We start from the raw sequence: 22,670 nt of genomic DNA, 5'->3' as shown, positions 1-22,670 counted from the left end.
CTGTTCTCTTCGCACATTCACGGTACCCAATTCAAATGCCAATTCTTCTGAATGCTTCATTCCTGAAGCTACAACCAGTACCATTCTTTGAAAATAAATCTATATTAAGCAAAAGTTTCCTAGGTCTCATTTAGCAAAAATATTGAGTATGAAGCACTTAGCATGTAAGCCCATCATCAACAACAAAAATATTTTCACTGTTTTCTAGGGCGACGCTACAGTTATCAGAGTGTAATTTAGCATAAGGATTACAAAACATATGGGTTGTTTCATTATCAAATGCTGCACACAATTAAAGTGATATTTACACAGCAACTGATTAATTTTAACAAAAGTAGAAAGAATCACTATAAAATCAAGAAAAATGTACAATTTCAATCATTTATCACTGAGCATTTATGAATAGCAGCAATCTTTTATACCAGCTTTTCCTCTTTATTACCAGATGACAAATTTCTCCCGTAATCAGTCATTCATTGTAATTTCATTTGATCCTATCTAAATACTTCGGTAAGCTGTTTTCACTTGCTTGGTTTTTAATAAAAATTGCTCAGTGGCAACTATTATAGAGAAACTAGTGCCTCCATTCTTGATAAATCAAATTTACTTATATTCCAAGTATTAACAAGCTTATTACAGGTAGGAGAGCGTACTTTCTCTGCCCCATAAGCATTAATAATCTTTATATACTCTAATTACAAGTTAAATTCAAAATACTTCATTAAAATGTTTTTCATATTAATATCTAACTTAAATCTCAGTGACAGTATATCGCTGAACTGTTCAGAAAGGATGTTTAAAGAATTTTTTCCAAGCATTTGCAAGTTGTAAACTAAACACCTTCAAAGTAAAAACTTACAGATATCTTGCTGAAAGTCAGAAAAGTTGAAACCAGGGTAATCACCAATACAGAATGTAAAATAGGGAGTTATTTTACTAATGCCATCTTAATCATTCCAACAATTTTACCTAAATTAACCTCCAAGGTGTAACATCAGCATATCGAGAGAATTCAAGTGAGCAACCTAACCCTGTAAAGTGTCTGACTCTTTCCAAGTCCATGGACAGTAGCGCCTGCTAGGCTCCATGGTCCACAAATACTGCAAGCAAGAATACTGGATGGGTAGCCATTCCCTCCTCGATGGGATCTTCCCAACCCAGGGATCGGACACGAGTCTCCGGCACTACAGACAGATTCTTTACCAACAGGGAAGCTCCAACCTAACCCTAAGCTTTATGTTTAATAATATACGCTTTGCACAGGGAATATTCTCTTAACCATTTCTCTTTAGACAACTATACCCACTAAGACATAGCAGAACCTAAAACTGTCATAAAGTATATTGAAAGTCTGTTATAAAGAAAATGTATTTCACAAACAGAACTTTCTTCAGAACTATAATGATTTCTAGTGAAAAGATATAAGAATGTCTAATATTAACTAATGTCAAAAACCATATTTTGGAATTTATTTAAAAAGTGATAGCAGATTCTCAAACACAAAAACTACTGTCAGATTACACAAAACAGGAACAGAACACTTGTAATTCTGTTTCTAAAGGGAAATTACCATTTGGTACTAGGTAAAGCCCAAGATGTAACACAAGGGTTCAATTAAAGAAACTTCTTAGGATAGTAACTTATTTTATGTGACTAAAATATCAGAGAAGAGAGAATCTGAGGATGATTTTTAGCTCTATTAAGACTTATTTCAGACTGCCATGAACTGTATTAATTCAAGTCTAAATCCTGTCATAGGGCCTTTTAAACACTCTGAGACACTCTACAGTTCGCCATGATGTGTGTTGTTCTCCTTTGCAGCAAAAAACAAAAAAAGAAACCCAACTTGTATATTAGTATATTATATATATAAAACAAAACTTTGTGGAAGTAAGACATTTTAACAAAAATTATCAAACGTGTCACAATTTCCTAAAACTTAACACTAGCTAAAATACGTATTACTGAAAAGGTAAAAGTAACAATCATCTTAAAATATTCAGTTTGTTGAATCTGAAAAATATTATTTTTATTAGTTTGTAGAAGGATTATTTTATTCAATGTTTTATTACATCAGAATTTTTTAAATTAACTAAATTTTAAACAATATATAAACAAAAATATCTACCTCACATTTTAAGTCAATGTAAATTTTCACTAATTTAGAAATATATTAATATTTAGGGAATTTTTGGAAATAGATTATATATAAAATTGCATTACAGACCTTAGAAATAAGCAAGTTTAGTAATGGTTTATAAAACTTTATAAATCTTCCTAGACTGTATTTTAATATAAACAAAATTATATATAGATTTTGATTTATAATCAATTTAAAACAGAAATAAATGTCTCTAATTCTTTTTTTTTTTTGAAGATTAACATTCATCAGGATTACTACGACTGGAAACACTTTAAACATTTATACACACATACAACTAGGAGAGATCATCTGGGTAATTCTGTTTTAAAAATACTAATGAACTAATAATTAGGTTGGAAATCATTATTTTAAATCAATATAACATAAAATATTTTTATATATAAATTCAAGCAGAGGACATTATGGTCAACTTACCATTATTAGCTGTAACAGTACTGTATCTTGTTCACATTTACAAATCATGTTTCAAACTGACAATCCTTTTTAAGTGCTTTGCTCATTAGCCCATGAAGACAGTGGCTGAGCTTGAAACATTATGAAACATTATAAATTGTTTTTATATAAACCTTAAACTGGACTAGTCCCAAGATTAAATGCTATTATTTTAAAATACTTTTTTGGAACATAAGTACTTCATTTTATCTTACATCAATAATAAACAAGATTCATACAAGTGAACTTTTCATTCACATCTTAAAAAAATGATAGCTTAAAAAAAAATTTAAACCACCTTTGGATGGAGTTGGTCCTAAGATCACTTGACTTACTGCTTAGTAAAATTCTACTGCCTGGGACGGACCCCCAAGCTTTTGGGGGAACATTCCAGGGTCAGCGCTATGAACATCAAATATAATAATCAACCAAAACAAAGTATTACTCTCAGAAACCCTTACAGTATGATAAACATTTACTTTGTAGTTACTGCTTCTGTAGCTATAGATCCTTCCTTACTATTCCAAATTATTTTAGGTTTTAGAAGTTTTATCCCTCTGTTGCTTCTAGTCTGTTTTCCTAAGCTTGTTTAAATTATCAGCATCATGTAATTTTCCCACATTATTCTGGCCCAAAGATAGCTCTATACTTCTCACTTCTGCAGCTTAAAGTTTTTTTGTGTTTTTTTTTTTTCTATTTTAGGGGGAGAGGAGAAAAGAATGAGAGATGGGCTTGATATCTTGTTAACTTGTAGGCTTATTTCAGAGTTGCTGGATATTTCCTGACACATTAGGGTGCTCAAGGAATATATCCCAAGAGGTGGCCACATTATCATATTGAAGACAGCAGTTAATTCTTCCAGTTGAGACCAGAAAAGACAATATAACAATTTGCTAATAGTTCTTAGGCATTTGGTATTTTATGGATATCAAATATTTCACCTACTTTACAAACTAGCTGGAATTTCTTAGTATCTCTCACCTGATACTTGGTTAAAATATCAGGTAATACAAGACAAGGTGTTATAAAACAAAACACACAGCTGGGAAGCATTTTATTTTTTTTCTACTTCATATAACATTGCTCGGGACCACAAAACTCTAAAGGTCTCTTTTCAGCAAATTTTACGGCTTAGAAGTGCCACTTAAAAATATTTATTGATGCTATAAATAATATTGTTTTTCTACATACTGACAGTTTTAATAAATGCCATATCTGTCATCAAATGCCATAAGCAGAAACTTTAAATCAGATATTTAGACATTCAAAAGTGGTTTGTAAAAAATAGCACACCCAAACAAACCGAATCTACATCAGCAACTGTTATAATTAGTTTTAGTTGTTATTACTGAGAATTCCGATGTATGGCAGAAACCAGCACAATATTGTAAAGCAAATATCTTGCAATAAAAAAGTAAAAAAAAAAAAAAAGAATTCTTAACAAGGACATATTGCCAGAAGCATGTACGAGACTTTAAAAATTATATATAATTTAAGAACAAATTTAATTTCATAAATAAAAAGATTAAAGGCCAAATTAAAGAAAGTGTAAGCATCGGATTTAAAATATCTTAATTTTTAGGCTATTCAGAAATATATTTTGTGAATAAGAATTACTTCATAAATATACATGTATAAATATAAATATATATCTACAGGATCTGCAATGCAGGAGAAAACTCTTTAAAGGAAAAAATTGCACTTTTAGATGATCAGAATGTTATTATATTTACCCTTCAAGTGAAATATAATTACCATTCCAGGTGCTTTTGGCACAGATTTTTAGGTGAATATTGACACAATCTTAAAAACACAATGCTTTTATATTTTATTCACTGGAATATGAAGAATCAAACAGAATTCAGAATTCTGACCAAAAATATTCAGATAACTGCAACTGCTTAATTAAATACAAAAAAAAAAAAAATGTTTTAAAAAGACCTGAAACTGCCTTTACATCTGAACATGTAAAATTTTACCGTCAACAGGGTTTTTTTTAATATCCTCAAGCAAGAATTTCCAGCCTACACAGAAATGTAACATTGTCTTTTTCTACTTATATATGATTTAGATCACACCCCAGTATATAAGGACAAAAAATAAATGTATAATAAAAAGATTGGATAAATCAGGAGAGGCTTTTTGGTCTTGAATTCTTCACCCACTAACAATGAAGCAGCACTGTAGGCAGCCCAAAACACACCAAAGAGCTTAAAAAAAAAAAAAAAGACAAAAGGCAGCATATTAGCAAGTCAATTAACATTTTAAGTATCATAGAGTAAAAATAACATTTGCAATATATTTTTTTTAAACAACCCTGGCAACCAATTAGAGAAACAGCAAAATTTATTGAGAATGTTGAAACCTTATTAAGAATATTCATCCTTGCTCTGTTCCTTGACATCTGGAAATGACTTAGGTTTTACGTTAAAAAACTTGTCTAATTATAAGAGTCACCTGGGGTGACTATTAGCTTCCTGGGATTCATTCTAGTTCTACTGAATCAGCATCTCTAACAGAAGAAGGGTCTTTTAACAACTGTCCTGGATGATTTAAGACAAGGCAACTTTTGGAAAAACTATTACTGGATGAGATGCTGAAAGATAATTGTTTCCTAAGAAAAGTAACTGATTCTGTAGAATATATTATTTTTTTCCAAGAGGTAGAAAAATAGATTAAGTGAAAATTTCACACAATCTTATAAGTATCGAGTCATTTTCCCAGGACTAGGTAGAAATATAGTGTTACAAGGGAAGGAGGAGAAATGTAACATTTTGGTTTAGAGTATTCTGACTATGCACCTACTTATATTTTAAATTACATCCACTAGAAATTTATGTAATACTTCTTAGTGTAGTCACTGAAGGCATTTTATAGAATAAAATGAGAGAATAACTTCAAGGATAGAAATCAGGGAAATTATGATAGAAACACTTGCCACCGAGCAGGGTTTCTCAACCTTGCACTAATCAAATTTCTGGGCTGGATGATTGTTGTGGGAAGTTGTGCTGTGCACTGTAGGATGTTTGGCAGTACCCCTGGCTTCTAGCCACTCTATACTAGTGCCACCCCACCACCCCCATCTGTGACACTCAAAAATGTCTCCAGATATTGCCAAATGTCCCTGGAGGGCAAAACTGCCATCAGTTGAGAACCACTGGTACAGAGGTAAAAAATAAACACTGGAAGATTGACTGAAAATTATTTGAGATGATCCAATTTTCTACTGCACTTTAAAAACTAAATGCAAACAAAAAATACAAGATATTTTAATCTTACAAAAAAGTATAGAGAAATAAAATTATAATCAAATTCCATTTGTACATGATGATTAAATGTTTGTTGTGAATAAATGGTTAAGATTGGTAAAATTACAGAGATTTAATGTTAAAAAAAATTAGTGCTTGTAAACTGCTTTCCAATGCTACAGTTAAAGGATAAGAGTTCTCATGATTTGTTTATTTCATTCTTTCATTATTATTTCATTATTTCTCAACAGACTTTGGACTAAAACAAGAAACATGCAAAACAGATCACTACACAAAGAAGATTTAAGTGATTAGGGAAAGAAATGTGGCACAGAAATATCTAAAGTTCACAAAATTTTTATCCTAAAATTTTAATGATTTTATAAAAGACTTCTGTTTTATAATAACACATTCACTTGTTGTATAAAGAATATTAAAGACCAATTTTCAGTTGAACTCAATGACTAAAAATAACCAGAGGACACAGTTTTAGCAGTTTTGGGAGTAGTCTCAGAAGCATTCAAACAATCTTTAACCCAAGTAAAACAACACACAGGCAGCGATCCTGAATGACTCAGTAAAGTGGTATGTTCACTAAGACTAAATAATTAAATGCCAGCATGGGTGGGGCTAGCTTCTGCACTGCAAGACTTTCAACCTAAGCACTAATAATGATATTTTTTAAAAAATTAGGGTTAGAGGAATGAAAGTGTTTCTTGGTTTCTAGAGTGTTCCAACAGTTGAAACATACAAAGATGTTCTCAAAATATTCATTTAATATTTATAATAATAACAGCTACTGCTTGAGTGCCTACTGTATGTCAAGCACTATACTAGTCATTATTTATTCTTCAAAATTTTCATAACAAATCCGAAAAAGTAGTTGCTACGTTTACTCTAAGAGGAAAGTAAGAAAAGATGACTCCCCAAGGCGGACAGCAAGAGGCAAAACCAGGATTTGAATTCAGGAATTTAGAATTCAGTTCTAAAATCCAACTCTTCTCAATATCCAAGGCTTATATGTCAGTGTTAGCCTGGAGTTACTCAGTTCTAAAAGGAATAATTTCTTTTACACTGGAATTAGTAATAAACTTTAAGTGAAACCAAAAGTCATAAAGTAACTCTACTTAAGTGAGTCTACTTAAATACTCTTAGTATTTAAATACTCTAATATGGAGACTACATAATGGTAGTTCTAGTATTGAAAGTAGTGGTCTTAAGAAGTTCTATTTTCCATAAAGAAAAAAAATTACATTCACTGTGTAATATACATACATGTGTGAAAGTAGTCATTTTTTTTTCCAAAGTGGTTCAAAATTAATAAATGCCAACATTTGCTGTATCACTATTCATTAATAGTGTTTAATATTAGCAGTAAATGTTTAAAGTGGGTACACTGTTAGTAAGTTTAACACAGCCTAAAGAAGTCCTGATTTCTGCAACATAGAAACATCAGTTTATTAGAACTACGTATATCTTACTTGACCAGTAATTTACTATTCAAACAGGAGTAACAATTATTAAATAAACATCCAATGGAATTTCAAATAAATATAAATTCATCTTATAAGCACAGAAAAGAAATTTTTAACATTAAATAAAAAATTTTGAGTTTAATATCCTGAGGCCAGATTTGCTCTTTGTTCTTTATTCCACCCTAGATATACATTATAATTTCTGGCAATTAAAAGGGGAAAGTATTTGGTAAAATCAGTGAGTAAGGTCACTGTTTCAAAATACTACTAACTGCTTGATATAAACAGTTATAGATTATAAGATTCTTTAGCCATAAAGCTAGTACAGTCAGCTCTTATAACTTGTGGGTTCTGCATCTACATTCAACCAACTGTGGACTGAAAATATTTGGGGGAAAAAAAAAATTCCAGAAAGTTTCAAAAAGCCAAACCTGAGTATGCTGGACTACAGACAACAATTTTTATTGTATTAGGTATCATAAGTAATCTGGAGATGATTTAAAGTAGATGCAAGGATTTGCATAGGTAATATGTAAATACTACATAATTTTATACTGGGGACTTGAACATCTGAAGATTTTTGTGTCTGTGGTGGTGTTGGAGGCAATCCTGGAACCAATCTCCCATGGATATGCAGGGGCAATTGTAGACTGTCCTGACTGGAAAACAGTAAACTACTTTTTATAACACACACTACTTACTTTTATAAGTGTAGACACGACTTCAAATGATCCAACCACCAAAAGTATAGGGGCTATTACAATGAGAGGAAGTAATGAATATCCTATAACTCCAAGAACTTGGCCATACGCAACCTGTGAATTTTCAAAATTTTAAATAAATATCATAGAAATCAAGTTACTTATTTTAACCACTATTAAACATCATATATACTTTGTTGTATTTACATAAGCATGAGAATTAAGAAAATCATAAAAGTATCATGTAGTAGTAGTAATACTATCCCCATTATGAAGAAACTGATTCTCAGAGAAACAAAGGTCTTTGCTCAGGAAAGACACAGCTAGCTGGTTAGAGTTCAAATAAGATCTAAGATCTAGGTCTTTTAACTTCCTCAAACAGTCTCTTTTTTTTTTTCTTCAATTTATTTACTTTTTAGTTGAAGGATAATTGCTTTACACAATTTTGCTGTTTTTTGTCAAACTTCAACATCAATCAGCCATAGGTATACACATGTCCCCTCCATCCTGAACTTCCTTCCCATCTCCCTCCCCATCCCACCCCTCTAGGTTAATACAGAGTCCCTGTCTGAGTCAACAACAATCTTAAATTACCAAAACAATTAGTGATACCTGTCTTCATATAAAAATTGTATGAGATTTTATCTAGAATATAAGAAATAATACACAAATGTCATTTTAAGTCCCTGTTAAAATTATTTAAAATTTCCATAAGCAGAGTAAAAAAGTTACACAGATAAATGTTACTCTAAACTTATTCAAGAGCTGTAGATTAAGATGGTGAACTGAACACATATCTAATACCATTCCTTCTCGAAACTCCACTAAAAGGGAAGAAAAAAAAGAAACTCCTTTTTGTAAGAGGCATAAACAAGAGGCAAAAAGTTGGAACAACAGCAACTTAATTTTGGAAACTAGAAAGTAGAAGAACAAGAGCTAAGAATCAGATTTGGAGACCTTTCCCCCAAGTGTGAGAAAAAGGCTCAAGAGTTTGACATTTAGCATTCAGTGTTCATGCTGCTGCTGTTGCTAAGTCGCTTCAGTCGTGTCTGACTCTGTGCGACCCCATAGACGGCAGCCCACCAGGCTCCCCCGTCCCTGGGATTCTCCAGGCAAGAACACTGGAGTGGGTTGCCATTTCCTTCTCCAATGCATGAAAAGTGAAAAGTGAAAGTGAAGTCGCGCAGTCGTATCCGACTCTTCTCGATCCCATGGACTGCAGCCTACCAGGCTCCTCCATCCATGGGATTTTCCAGGCAAGAGTACTGGGGTCAGTGTTCATACAGTAAGCCTAATATAAGTCAGCACCCGTATGATAACTGTGCCTGACATCCCTTCTGCTTTGCTCTCTCCACAAACAGCTGAATCCCAGAGTGCTACAATTCCTAGGTATACAGTAATGCATAAACTCTAAGTTAATGGGGCAGTGATTCTCAAGGTGTGGCCCATGGTATTCTGGGGATCCAGGAGACTCTTCTAAAAGACTGGACATCAAAACTATTTTTTATAATAGTGATAAAACATTATTTGCCTTTTTAAATTAGGTTGACATTGATACTAACAGAACAAAAGCAATGGGTAAAACATCAAGCTGCTTTATTATGCCAAGGTGGTATGAACTGTATTAATAGTAACTATGTTCTTTACTACCACACACAGAAAAGAAAGAAAAAACCCCTCCTGTTTCACTTAAAAACGTCCTTAACGAAGCAGTTAAAATGACTGATTTTATTAAGCCTCAACCTTTGAATATGCCTTTTTAATATTCTGTGTAAAAAAAATGCAAAGTACACAGAAAGCATTTCTTCTACCTTGATTCAATGGTTATCCCAAGGAAAGCACGTGTACAACTGCTTAAGTGAAGAGTTGAATTAGATGCTTTATCCATGGAACACCATTCTTATGTGAAAGAACAAATGAAAAACTATAAGTATTCAGAGTTAGGTACTGATAGGCAACATGACTGAAAATGAATGAAACAAGCCTGCTGCTTCAAGAAAAACAACTCACAGTACTTCTTTCAAATTACTAAATGCTCTCTCAAGCAAAAAGTATAATTTTGGTAAACTTACATCCAACACTGTAATGTTGACATTTTTTGCTGAGATAGGTGATATTAATGAATGTGGTTTTCTGATATTGTAGAATAAAACGTGTCAACATTTGGAAGTTATGTAAACCTCAGTGAACTAGTGTTTTCTAGATGACCATGCACGGGTAAAAAGATCCATTCAAAATGAATTTCAATGAAACAGAATATAAAAAGTTCACTAATATGGTTTGAGATTCCTCACAAGAAAACTTTAAGCAACTATTTCCTGTTGAGGGCACCCAAAGCTGGTGCCCTGGGAATACCCAGAGGAACAGGGTTGGGAGGGAGGTGGGGGGGTGTGTTTAGGATGGGAGGGACACATGTAGAACTGTGGCTGATTCGTGTTGATGTATGGCAAAAACTATCGCAATACTGTAAAGTAATTATCCTCCAATTAAAATTAATTAATTGAAAAAAGTGATGGTATAGGTCAGACAAAATGTCTGATTTTTGGCAAATTATAAATATTAACAAGAGACAGAAAAAAATCTATTATATTATCTCTTGAGTGTTAATGTAGTATCAGAATAGAAAAACCACAATCATCCAAAAAAATGTGTTAAAATATCCTTCCTTTTCAAATTATATACCTGTATGAGGACGTATTTTTTATATATACTTTATCCAAAGCAATATATAACAATTGAATGCAGAAAGCAGATATCAGGATCCAGATTCCACTAACCCAGATATTAAAGCTACTTGCAAGAATGTGTAACAATGCCTTTTCCTCAATTTGTTTTTAAAAAGTCTTCTTTAAAATGCATTATTTATGTTAAAATGTATTTGATTTGCTTTTAGTTTTAAATGAATAAACACACATTAAAATTTTTTTATTTTTAATTTCTAACATGATAATTTTGTTTGCTTTAACTTTTTTGGTCACAAAATGAGGCATGTTTATTCCTTGACCAGGGACTGAACTCACACCCCCTGCAGTGGAAGTGTGGCGTCTTAACAACTAGACCACCAGGGAAGTCCCCATGATAAATACTGGTAAACACAACCTGGTAAACACATACACATACATTAAGCTCTATGGTTCAGTTCAGTTCAGTCGCTTAGTTGTGTCCAACTCTTTGCGACCCCACAGACTACAGCATGCAAGGCCTCCCTGTCCATCACCAACTCTCAGAGCTTACCCAAATTCATGTCCATTGAGTTGGTGATGCCATCCAACCATCTCATCCTCTGTCATCCCCTTCTCCTCTGGCCTTCAATCTTTCAAATCATCAGGGTCTTTTCAAATGAGTCAGCTCTTTGTATCAGGTGGCCAAAGTACCAGAGTTTCAGCTTCAACATCAGTCCTTCCAATGAATATTCAAGACTGATCTCCTTTAGGATGGACTGGTTGGGTCACCCTGCAGTCCAGGGGACTCTCAAGAGTCTTCTCCAATACCACAGTTCAAAAGCATCAATTCTTTGGCAGTCAGCTCTCTTTATAGTCCAACTCTCATATCCATATATGACTACTGGTAAAACCATAGCCTTGACTAGACAGACCTTTGTTGGCTAAGTAACGGCTCTGCTTTTTAATATGCTATCTAGGTTGGTCAAAACTTTCCTTTCAAGGAGTAAGTGTCCTTTAATTTCATGGCTGCAACCACCATCTGCAGTAGTTATTTTGGAGCCCCAAACAAGAAAGTCTGCCACTGTTTCCCCATCTATTTGTCATGTTAAATAAGCAGGGTGACAACATACAGCCTTGACGTACTCCTTTTCCTATTTGGACCCAGTCTGTTGTTCCATGTCCAGTTCTAACTGTTGCTTCCTGACCTGCATACAGGTTTCTCAAGAGGTCTGGTATTCCTATCTCTTTCAGAATTTTCCACAGTTTGTTGTGATCCATACAGTCAAAGGCTTTGGCATAGTCAATAAAGCAGAAACAGATGTTTTTCTGGAACTCTCAGGCTTTTTTGATGATCCAGCACATGTTGGCAATTTGATCTCTGGTTCCTCTGCCTTTTCTAAAACAAGCTTGAACATCTGGAAGTTAATGGTTCAAGTACTGTTGAAGCCTGGCTTAGAGAATTTTGAGCATTACTTTCCTAGCATGTGCTGCTGCTGCTAAGTTGCTTCAGTCGTGTCTGACTGTGCTACCCCATAGACAGCAACCCATTAGCGTGTGAGATGAGTGCAACTGTGCAGTAGTGTGAGCATTTTCAGTACTGCTTTTCTTTGGGATTGGAGTGAAAACTGACCTTTTCCAGTCCTGTGGCCACTGTCAAGTTTCCAAATTTGCTGCCATATTGAGTGCAGCACTTTCACAGCATCATCTTTCAGGATTTGAAATAGCTCAACTGGAATTCCATCACCTCCACTAGCTTTGCTCCTAGTGATGCTTCCTAAGGCCCATTTGACCTCACATTCCAGGATGTCTGGCTCTAGGTGAGTGATCACAGCATCGGGATTATCTGGGTCATGAAGATCCTTTTCGTACAGTTCTTCTGTGTATTCTTGCCACCTCTTCTCAAAATCTTCTGCTTCTGTTAGGTCCATACCATTTCTGTCATTTATTGAGCTCATCTCTGTATGAGATTTTCCCTTGGGATATCTAATTTTCTTGAAGAGATCTAGTCTTTCCCATTCTGTTGTTTTCCTCTAATTCTTTGCATTGATCACTAAGGCTTTCTTATTTCTCCTTGCTATTCTTTGGAACTCTGCATTCAAATGGGTATATATTTCCTTTTTGCTTCTCTTCTTTTCACAGCTATTTGTAGGACTTCCTCAGACAGCCATTTTGGTTTTTTGCATTTGTTTTTCTTGGGAAAGGTCTTGATCCCTGTTTCCTGAACAATGTCACGAAGCTCCGTCATAGTTCATCAGGCACTCTGTCTATCAGATCTAGCCCCTTAAATCTATTTCTCACTTCCACCGTATAATCGTAAGGGATTTGATTTAGGGCATACCTGAATGGCCTAGTGGTTTTCGCTACCTTCTTCAGTTTAAGTCTGAATTTGGCAATAAGCTCTATGGACCTGAGATCAAAAGTTTCAGGACTAAATAGAGAATAAATTGTATACTTCCCTATAAAGCTCTAAGTTATTTATAAATGATAGGATTTTTTCTTTCCTCTTTCTCATAACATTTAGAGTATGCATAATACTAATATATAGGTCACCTTGAAAGAAGTAGCATAAATTAAAAGCAGTTCTGAGGCAACAAACAATTATAATGAACATAGTTACTAATAGTATCTGCAATATCAAAAATAAAGCTTACCATAAAATCAAAAGACTATTTTCAAAATTAACTACTTACTTCTCCACCAAGAACTCTAGCCAGTAAGAAAATCGTTAGTGAACCAAATATCCAAATGGTTATAATCCATGAGACCACCTTAAGAAAAAAAAATTCATGCAATTAATATCTGTGTTACCAAATAAGCTGAAAATTTCCCATGAGCTCAATTCTCTACCATATAAGGTATTTTGGTATCACTGACTTTAGGTCATAGGAAGTTTGGGTTCCCAGGTATCTTCCCAAAACCTAATAAGAATATAATATATAACTTTACATCCAAATTGAAAATTTGGCAATGATCAGTTACTTAAGGAAACCTCAGTATTTTAAGATCTATGATAAAGATGACTGCAAAAAGAGAGCAAAGTGTTGACTCTCAACTGCTGCTTTACAGCATTCTACATGGTAAATTTATCCATGAAACAAAGTTACTAATCTCAGGAGGTCTCTAAAATTTACATTAATTACACATTTATCCAAGTAATAGAATGTGGACAACACTTCAGACAATTTTAACTCTTCAGACTTGACATAATAATGATACATGCATATATGTCCAAGTTCTATCTGCTTGAGGGGGTCTAGAAATAAAGATACCCGGTAGCAACGTAAGAAGACTAACTGCCCAGTTATGGTGCATGACGTGTGTCCTTAGCCGTGTCAGATTCTTTGCGACCCCATGGACTTGTAGCCCATCAGGCTCTACTGCCCACTGGATTTTCCAGACATGAGATGCCATTTCCTTTTCCAGGGGATCTTCCCGACACAGGGACTGAACCCACGTCTCTTACATCTCCTGCACTGGCAGGTGGATTCTTTACCACTAATGCCATCTGGGAAACCCAGACACTTACTGGTTTCTAAATATTCCCCTATAAAAGGAACTAGGACTCCCTAGGGAAATGACTGATTCCAGGGCTGGGACAGGGAAAATGAAAGATGAGTCCAGAATCCACTGTGGAGTCAAGAAGAAAGGAAGCACTCAAAAAAGGATGGGACTATGTCAAAAGGATACCAAAGCTAATCTGAAGGACCTTCCAGTAGCTAAAACTTCAACAATCTAAGCAATAAAATACATGATTATACTGGATTGTAGTCCATAATCATAAGGGATTTGATTTAGGTCATACCTAGAGTGCCTGATGAACTATGGATGGAGGTTCGTGACATTGTACAGGAGACAGGGATCAAGACCATCCCCATGGAAAAGAAATGCAAAAAAGCAAAATGGCTGTCTGGGGAGGCCTTACAAATAGCTGTGAAAAGAAGAGAGGTGAAAAGCAAAGGAGAAAAGGAAAGATGTAAGCATCTGAATGCAGAGTTGCAAAGAATACCAAGGAGAGATAAGAAAGCCTTCCTCAGTGATCAATGCAAAGAATTAGAGGAAAACAACAGAATGGGAAAGACTAGAGATCTCTTCAAGAAAATTAGAGATACCAAGGGAACATTTCATGCAAGGATGGGCTTGATAAAGGACAGAAATGGTACGGACCTAACAGAAGCAGAAGATATTAAGAAGAGGTGGCAAGAATACTCAGAAGAACTGTACAAAAAAGAGTTTCACGACCCAGATAATCACGATGGTGAGCCAGACATCCTGGAATGTGAAGTCAAGTGGGCCTTAGAAAGCATCAATACGAACAAAGCTAGTGGAGGTGATGGAATTCCAGTTGAGCTATTTCAAATCCTGAAAGATGATGCTATGAAAGTGCTGCACTCAATATGCCAGCAAATTTGGAAAACTCAGCAGTGGCCACAGGACTGGAAAAGGTCAGTTTTCATTCCAACCCCAAAGAAAGGCAATGCCAAAGAATGCTCAAACTACCACACAATTGCACTTATATCACGTTAGGAAAGTAATGCTCAAAATTCTACAAGCCAGGCTTCAGCAATACGTGAACCGTGAACTTCCAGATGTTCAAGCTGGCTTTAGAAAAGGCAGAGGAACCAGAGATCAAATTGCCAACATCTGCTGCATCACTGAAAAAGCAAGAGAGTTCCAGAAAAACATTTATTTCTGCTTTATTGACTATGCCAAACCTTTGACTGTATGGATCACAGTAAACTGTGGAAAATTCTGAAAGAGACAGGAATACCAGACCACCTGACCTGCCTCTTGAAAAACCTATACTCAGGTCAGGAATAAACAGTTAGAACTGGACATGTAACAACAGACTGGGTCCAAATAGGAAAAGGAGTACGTCAAGGCTGTATGGGGTCGCACAGAGTCAGACACAACTGAAGCAACTTAGCACCAGCAGCAGCAGCAAGGCTGTATATTGTCATCCTATTTATTTAACTTATACGCAGAGTACATCATGAGAAACGCGGGGCTGGATGAAGCACAAGCTGGAATCGATTGCCGGGAGAAATATCAATAATCTCAGATATGCAGATGACACCACCCTTATGGCAGAAAGTGAAGAGGAACTAAAAAATGCCTCTTGATGAAAGTGAAAGAGGAGAGTGAAAAAGTTGGCTTAAAGCTCAACATTTAGAAAACCGAGATCATGGCATCTGGTCCCATCACTTCATGGCAAATAGATGGGGCAACAGTGAAAACAGTGGCTAACTTTATTTTGGGGGGCTCCAAAATCACTGCAGATGGTGACTGCAGCCATGAAATTAAAGGACGCTTACTCCTTGGAAGGAAAGTTATGACCAACTTAGACAGCATATTCAAAAGCAGAGACATTACTTTGCCAACAAAGGTCTGTCTAGTCAAGCCTATGGTTTTTCCAGTGGCCATGTATGAATGTGAGAGTTGGACTGTGAAGAAGGCTGAGCGCCAAAGAATTGATGCTTTTTAACTGTGGTGTTGGAGAAGACTCTTGAGAGTCCCTTGGACTGCAAGGAGATCCAACCAGTCCATTCTAAAGGAGATCAGTCCTAGGTGTTCTTTGGAAGGAATGATGCTAAAGCTGAAACTCAATGGAAAAGACTGATGCTGGGAGGGATTGGGGGCAGGAGGAGAAGGAGACGACATGGATGAGATGGCTGGATGGCATCACCGACTCGATGGATGGTGAGTTTGAGTGAACTCTGGGAGTTGGTGATGGACAGGGAGGCCTGGTGTGCTGCAATTCATGGGGTCGCAAAGAGTTGGACACACGACTGAACGACTGAACTAAACTGAATTGAACTGATAGTCCACAAAGTAAAGTAAGTATCTGTCTATACTAACAAAGATAAGTAATGACAAAGAAAGAATAGCTGTTCCAAAGAGAATACTAATTAATCCATGTGGAAGAAAGGAGGAAAATCATATTCAGTAAACAATATAGTAATAATTATTGAAAGAAAGAGCCAGCAATAGAAACTAAAATTAGTGGGCTAAAATTTTATGAGAAACAGAGTGCTTGCATAGTCACAAAGTATCTCCACAAGATATTTATTATATTAAAAAGGGAAAAAAAGCAACTTTACAGTGGAGGAATTGGGCAGATACCACCCCCTTGCCTTACCAAGTGATCAACAATAATAGCACTAGGAATAAGACATATCAGCATCATGTAATGCCTAATAGTATGTAGAGAAGGGCACAATGTCACTTCTTTGATATTCCTGCCAAAAATGTATTACCTCGATCCAGCATGAGAAAATATTAAACAAATTCAAATTAAGAAACATTCTATGGAGGTAAGAATTTTCTGTTTTTAGCCTTAGAACCCTGAATTCAAAGGAAAGATTATATAGATAAAATTCACTTAGAGATGCTCTGCATGAAGGGTTGGTGGTAGGCAAGAGACCAGAACCCCCACTCAACTTCTTCAATGGTGCTTGTCTGCAACGTAATACTTGATATAAACTGATCCAAGGTAAACATTAATAGGACTGGCGTTACATAACATTAAGGATTTTGCTATGGAGAGAATACTCTGAATTATCAAGCACAGATTTAATCACAAATGTCCTTTAGGAAAGGAGGCAGAAGGATACCTGACTACAGTAGTGAAGACAATGTGACATGGAGGTTGCAGTAATGCGACCAGAAGTCAAGGAACGCCGCAGCCACTGACTTGCCAAGAGGCAAGCAACAGACTGTCCTGGAGCCTCCAGAGGAACCAGCCCTGCTGACATTTTGATTCTAGCCCTTTAACACTCAGCTTGGATTTCTGACTTTGAGAACTATCAAAGAATAAATCTGTGTTGTTTTAAGTCACTAAACTTACAGAAATGTATTATAGAACAAAAGGAAACTAATTTATTTCCAAATCACCCTGTGATAAAGAATTATTTTTTACTCCCCTAAAGTCTTAAACTAAAGATGAGGGAGTGATGTGTATATGCTGTGTTTTGATGGTACAGATAAGGCCTCTGAGAATGGGACACGGTAAAAACAAATACTGATGGAATTCCTGTCATCATTAAAAAGTTTATTTTAAAAAACAGAACTAAAAATGAATAAAAGGTAAAAACGTGAGTATTGTTTTTTCCAATTATTTACTCTTATGGAAAACCAGAAAGGGCATGGGCAACTGGGAACAGTCCCAACCACTTACCCATTTGCCATATAAATACTAATACTTTTCATGTGAATGATGATGTAGAATAGTTTGGAAGCCATTAATCCAAGGAACCTCCCACTTATTTAAGAACAGTTGTAGGGATGGAAAAGTGAGAAATAATGGGTAAAGCTAAAGCATCTTTCAAACATAATGAAGTACTACAGTTAATATTTGTTATTTTAAATTTTAAAACTCTTAAACTATTTAGAATTTGTGTAAAGGAAGATGTACTTACCCTAAACTGTCCATATAATGATATCATCGAAAAGAAAAGAACAACAGCCAGAGGACCCCAGAAGTCAGGATTGTCTCTCACCACTTGTCTATTAAAACCAAGTGATGGCATTGGCATCAAAACACATCGAATTTTGTAGTAAATATCCTTTAGATCAATATCCAATTCTTCCCTATAATTTTAAAATAAGAATTCTTAGAAGGCACATACTTTTGAATATTGAGCCAGTTGTAGAAGAATTTAAGAAAAGTTTAAATATAACAGTAGTCTCCACAGGTCAACAAAACATTTGCATTTGAAGTACATTTCCAAGATGTACATTTTCAACATCTCTAAAGTTGGGATACATCTCACAATAGCTGGTGTCTTAACAATTGTTGTCAGTCTGGCGTGAGGCCAAGTGCTTCCAAGATCTGCTTTTCCTTTTGCCAGTCTCCTCGAGGCACTACCAATTTCAGACTTTAAATAAAATTCTTCTCTTGAGAATTTTTGGGACCATAGACTGCAAGTCTATATTCTCATAGGAACTTTTTCTTCCAACACTTCATCCAGTGCCAAACAGACAAGCAAACTTCCTTGGTTTCTCTTTTTGCATGGTTGATCATTTCTCATTTATCCTTACAATAAGGAGATAAGATAGCCCTTTAATGTTCTAGCTTTATGCTGTCTTAGCCACTTTTTCTCTTTTATTAATAAATGTAAAATAACTGCATCTTAAAATCTATAACATCTTAGATTTGATGAAATTCAGTATATTAACATTAAGAAACAGAATGTTTTTAGTACTTGATCTACCAATAATTACTACAGAGAATAACCTGGTAACGCCTTGATTTTACAATGCTATAGGTTGTTCTTAGGGGAGAAGGAAATGGCAACCCACTCCAGTATTCTTGTCAAGAGACTCCCGTGGGCAGAGGAGCCTGGTGGGCTGCTGTCCAATGGGTCGCACAGAGTCGGACACAACTGAAGCAACTTAGCATGCATGCATGCATTGGAGAGGGAAATGGCAAACCACTCCAGTATTCTTGCCTGGAGAACCCCAGGGATAGAGGAGCCTGGCGGGCTGCCGTCTGTGGGGTCGCACAGAGTCGGACACGACTGAAGCAACTTAGCAGCAGCAGCAGGTTCTTCTTTCCAAACTGTTAAATTCTTCACTTTTTCCCCCTAAGTGATACATATGCATGCTATTGATTCTTTACATGTGCTAAGTTGCTTCAGTCGTGTCTGACTCTGCGACCCTATGGACTATAGCCCACCAGGCTCCTCCATTCATGGGGATGCCCTCCTCCAGGGGATCTTCCCAACCTAGGGACTGAATGTCTCTAAGTCTCCTGCAATTGGCAGGCGAGTTCTTTACTACTAGCGCCACCTGGGAGCTCAAGGGATACATAATCGCTTAAAAATCTTCAAGTACTATGAAGAAGGTGAAAGTATCCCTGTAGTCCTCCCAGGGGTAGCTTGAGAACTGCTATATGGGAGAGAGTCTGGAGAGGTAATCTTTTGGGAATTCTTAATTTGTCTTAAACTGAACTTTCAATGAGTTAAAAATATTATTCATTATTCCAGTTTTACTAATTACTGGTGACCCTGAACAATGTAGGGATTATGGGTGCCACCCTCCATCAAAGATACATGTATTAACTGTGACTCCCCCAAAACTTAACTGCTAATAGCCAACTGTTGACCAGAAGACTTAGCAATTACATAAAAAGTTGATTAACACATATTCTGCACATTTATATTTTATGCATTCATGATATTTCTAGGCTACACAGTTCACCTGTGAGTTTTTTTTGCACTATTGCAAATCTCAAAAAAATTTTCCAATACAAGTGCTGAAAATAATCCATGTAGACCTACACAGTTCAAACCTCAGTAGTTCAAGGGTCAAATGTACTAGCAAAATTGAAAATAGCTAAAACTTTTTACCAAAAAGGTTAAGGTTTTCCATACTTGTCTTAAATAATATGAAAGAATATAATCATTTCACAGACCAGCTCTAAAATCCAAAAAATATATATTATTTTTACATACAGGAGTGGCTTGTTATCTTCAGGGTCATCATCTTCAACTTCCAAAAGCCAGCCATATCCTCTTTGTCTCAGAAATGTTGTGGCTGTAGATTCTTTGATAAAATCTCCACCAAGGTTTAACTTGACATCTGGGGGTGCTATTGAACCACTGAGATCTTAGGAGAAAAGACGACAAAACTCTAAATCAAGGTAAAATGTGTGGATCTTAACCAACATAAGCAAATATTCAACTAAAAATTATCATTTGAAGATCTCTAAGTACGAACACTGCTAGTGCATACAATTTTCATATTTTATAGTTGCTAGAATTAAAAACAAGACAACAAACACAAAATGGGAGTTACTTATGCTAAGTCCCATGTCACCAAACCAAAAATTAATTACAGTTTTGGCTTCTCCCAGAAACAGAATCTTAAAACTGGAGAGTCAGAAATCACCTGGTCATTGTGAGTGAGGTAATCTGCCTGAAAGACCCTGCAATCTCCTAAAGGAAAGTGACTTTGCCATAACTAACCCACTTCCAGCTAATACAACTTCCTTTCCCTGCTTCCTTCTGCTTAAAGTCTTTCATTTTGTACAGCCCCTCAAAGCTCCTTTCTATCTGCTAAATGGAATGCTGCCCAATTCATGAATCACTGAATAAACCAATAAAATCTTTAAAAGATGTTACTCAGTTGAATTTATTTTTTCACCAATAGATACCTTCACTTTTATTTTTACAGAAAAATGAAAATCAGAGTAGTGAAGACATATGAAAGATTTCACATCTAATTAGCTAACCTTGTACCAGAATCTAGACTTGTTAACGGTAACTTTAAATTTTAAATGGAAGATATATAAAAATAAATATATTATAGGATATCATTTTCTTTTTTTGTTGTTGTTTGGTACATTGGTTGGTTTGGTTTTGGCCACACCTCAAGGCTTATAGGATCTTAGTTCCCCTACCAGAGACTGAACCCTGACTCTGGAAGCAAAAGTATCAAGTCCTAATCACTGGACTACCAGGGAATTCCCAACAGGATATCATTTTGAATTTCCTTCATTATCAAGTACATTATGTGCTTCAGAACAAAGTGACTGCATACATTCTTTTTAAAGGCACTGCATATTAATATATATATAAACCAACAGATATTATTATTTGCTAAAGGAAAACCACAGATAATTTCTCCTACTTTTTCATGTACTTATTAATATTCTTTTTTCTAAATCATCAACTATCTATGCTAAGTGCTTTATATATTAATGCTTAGTTCTGGATAAATCTAAGTAGTAAGAGTTCCCTGATATTTCAGCTAACTTTTTTTCTTTATATAATTACATCATTTATCTTTAGTTTTGGCAATTTGGGTAAATTCTAAAAAGCAGTCAAGAGATCCTGTTTATCCACATTACAAAATAAATCCATTCACAGTCTGTACCAGTGCCTCAGAGGTTACAGATAATCACAGCAGTACATGTATCACATGTTCTGGTCAAAAAAAAAAAAAATGGGAATAGTGAAGGACTTGCCTGAGGTCATAAAGGAACTAACTGAAAACACATCTGCAGGACCAAACATCAGGCACTAGTAAACGATCATCAGTGCTGCTACCTAGTCCCAAGACTGGAGTGGTCCACCAAAAAACGGTTTTGGCAACAGCAAGCCAGAACACTCAACACAGACTCTCCTTCCCTGGACACCATATACAGTAAAAAGAAGAGCTTAATTTTGCACATTACCCTAAATTCTCTAGGTTAGCTTTTGAAAAATGCTATTTTAAAAATGTGACTTAAAACTTTCATCACTGAGGGGCTCAATTATGGGAACAGTGTGGGAATTATGGGTGCCACCTTCCGTCAAAGGTACATGTATAATTTTGACTCCCCCGAAACTTAACTACTAACAGCCTACTGTTGACCAAAAGACTTAACGATTACATAAAAAGGTGATTAACACATATTCTGTACATCTACATATATTTTATGCATTCATGATATTTCTGGTTCTGACAATTCCTGCAATTGTCTGGTTCTGACAACTCCTGCAATTAATCATAATAAAGTTTGTATTCTGAAGCTAAGTTCTAACTTAGCTACTAATTAATACAGCAAATTATTAATGCTTCTGGTCTCCAGCTTCCTATTCAAAGTTCTTTCCATGTTTAATACTATATGACTCTAAGAAGCTTTAAATGGGAGTTTATTCAGCTAGAGATAAAATCCACGGAGAAGGCAATGGCAACCCACTCCAGTACTCCTGCCTGGAAAATCCCGTGAACAGAGGAGCCTGATAGGCTGCAGTCCATGGGGTCGCTAAGAGTTCGGCACTACTGAGCAACTTCACTTTCACTTTCATGCATTGGAGAAGGAAATGGCAACCCACTCCAGTATTCTTGCCTGGAGAATCCCAGGGACGTGGGAGCCTAGTGGGCTGCCGTCTCTGGGGTCGCACAGAGTCGGACACGACTAAAGCGACCTAGCAGCAGCAGCAGCAGCAGCAGCAGCAGCAGAGATAAAATCCAAGTACTTTTGAATGCACTGTCCTTCCCTG

General features: G+C 35.6%; 1 protein-coding gene across 1 annotated transcript in view; it reads right to left on the bottom strand.

The window, feature by feature from the left end:
• Nucleotides 1–2,361: 2,361 nt before the first annotated feature.
• YIPF4 (Yip1 domain family member 4) overlaps nt 2,362–22,670 on the bottom strand; it is a 35,788-nt gene continuing 15,479 nt past the window's right edge. The window contains exons 2-6 of the mRNA XM_040224592.1: nt 20,136–20,289; nt 18,099–18,270; nt 13,374–13,451; nt 8,021–8,134; nt 2,362–4,806 (exon numbers count right to left, since the gene is read on the bottom strand). Coding sequence (XP_040080526.1) covers nt 4,669–4,806; nt 8,021–8,134; nt 13,374–13,451; nt 18,099–18,270; nt 20,136–20,289 — 656 coding nt within the window. The 3' untranslated portion in view covers nt 2,362–4,668. The remainder of the gene's footprint in view (nt 4,807–8,020; nt 8,135–13,373; nt 13,452–18,098; nt 18,271–20,135; nt 20,290–22,670) is intronic.

This window comes from Oryx dammah, unplaced genomic scaffold (genome assembly GCF_014754425.2).
Source record: "Oryx dammah isolate SB20612 unplaced genomic scaffold, SCBI_Odam_1.1 HiC_scaffold_25, whole genome shotgun sequence".
NCBI classification, from domain to species: Eukaryota; Metazoa; Chordata; class Mammalia; order Artiodactyla; family Bovidae; genus Oryx; species Oryx dammah.
This window is presented reverse-complemented; position numbering and strand designations above follow the sequence as displayed.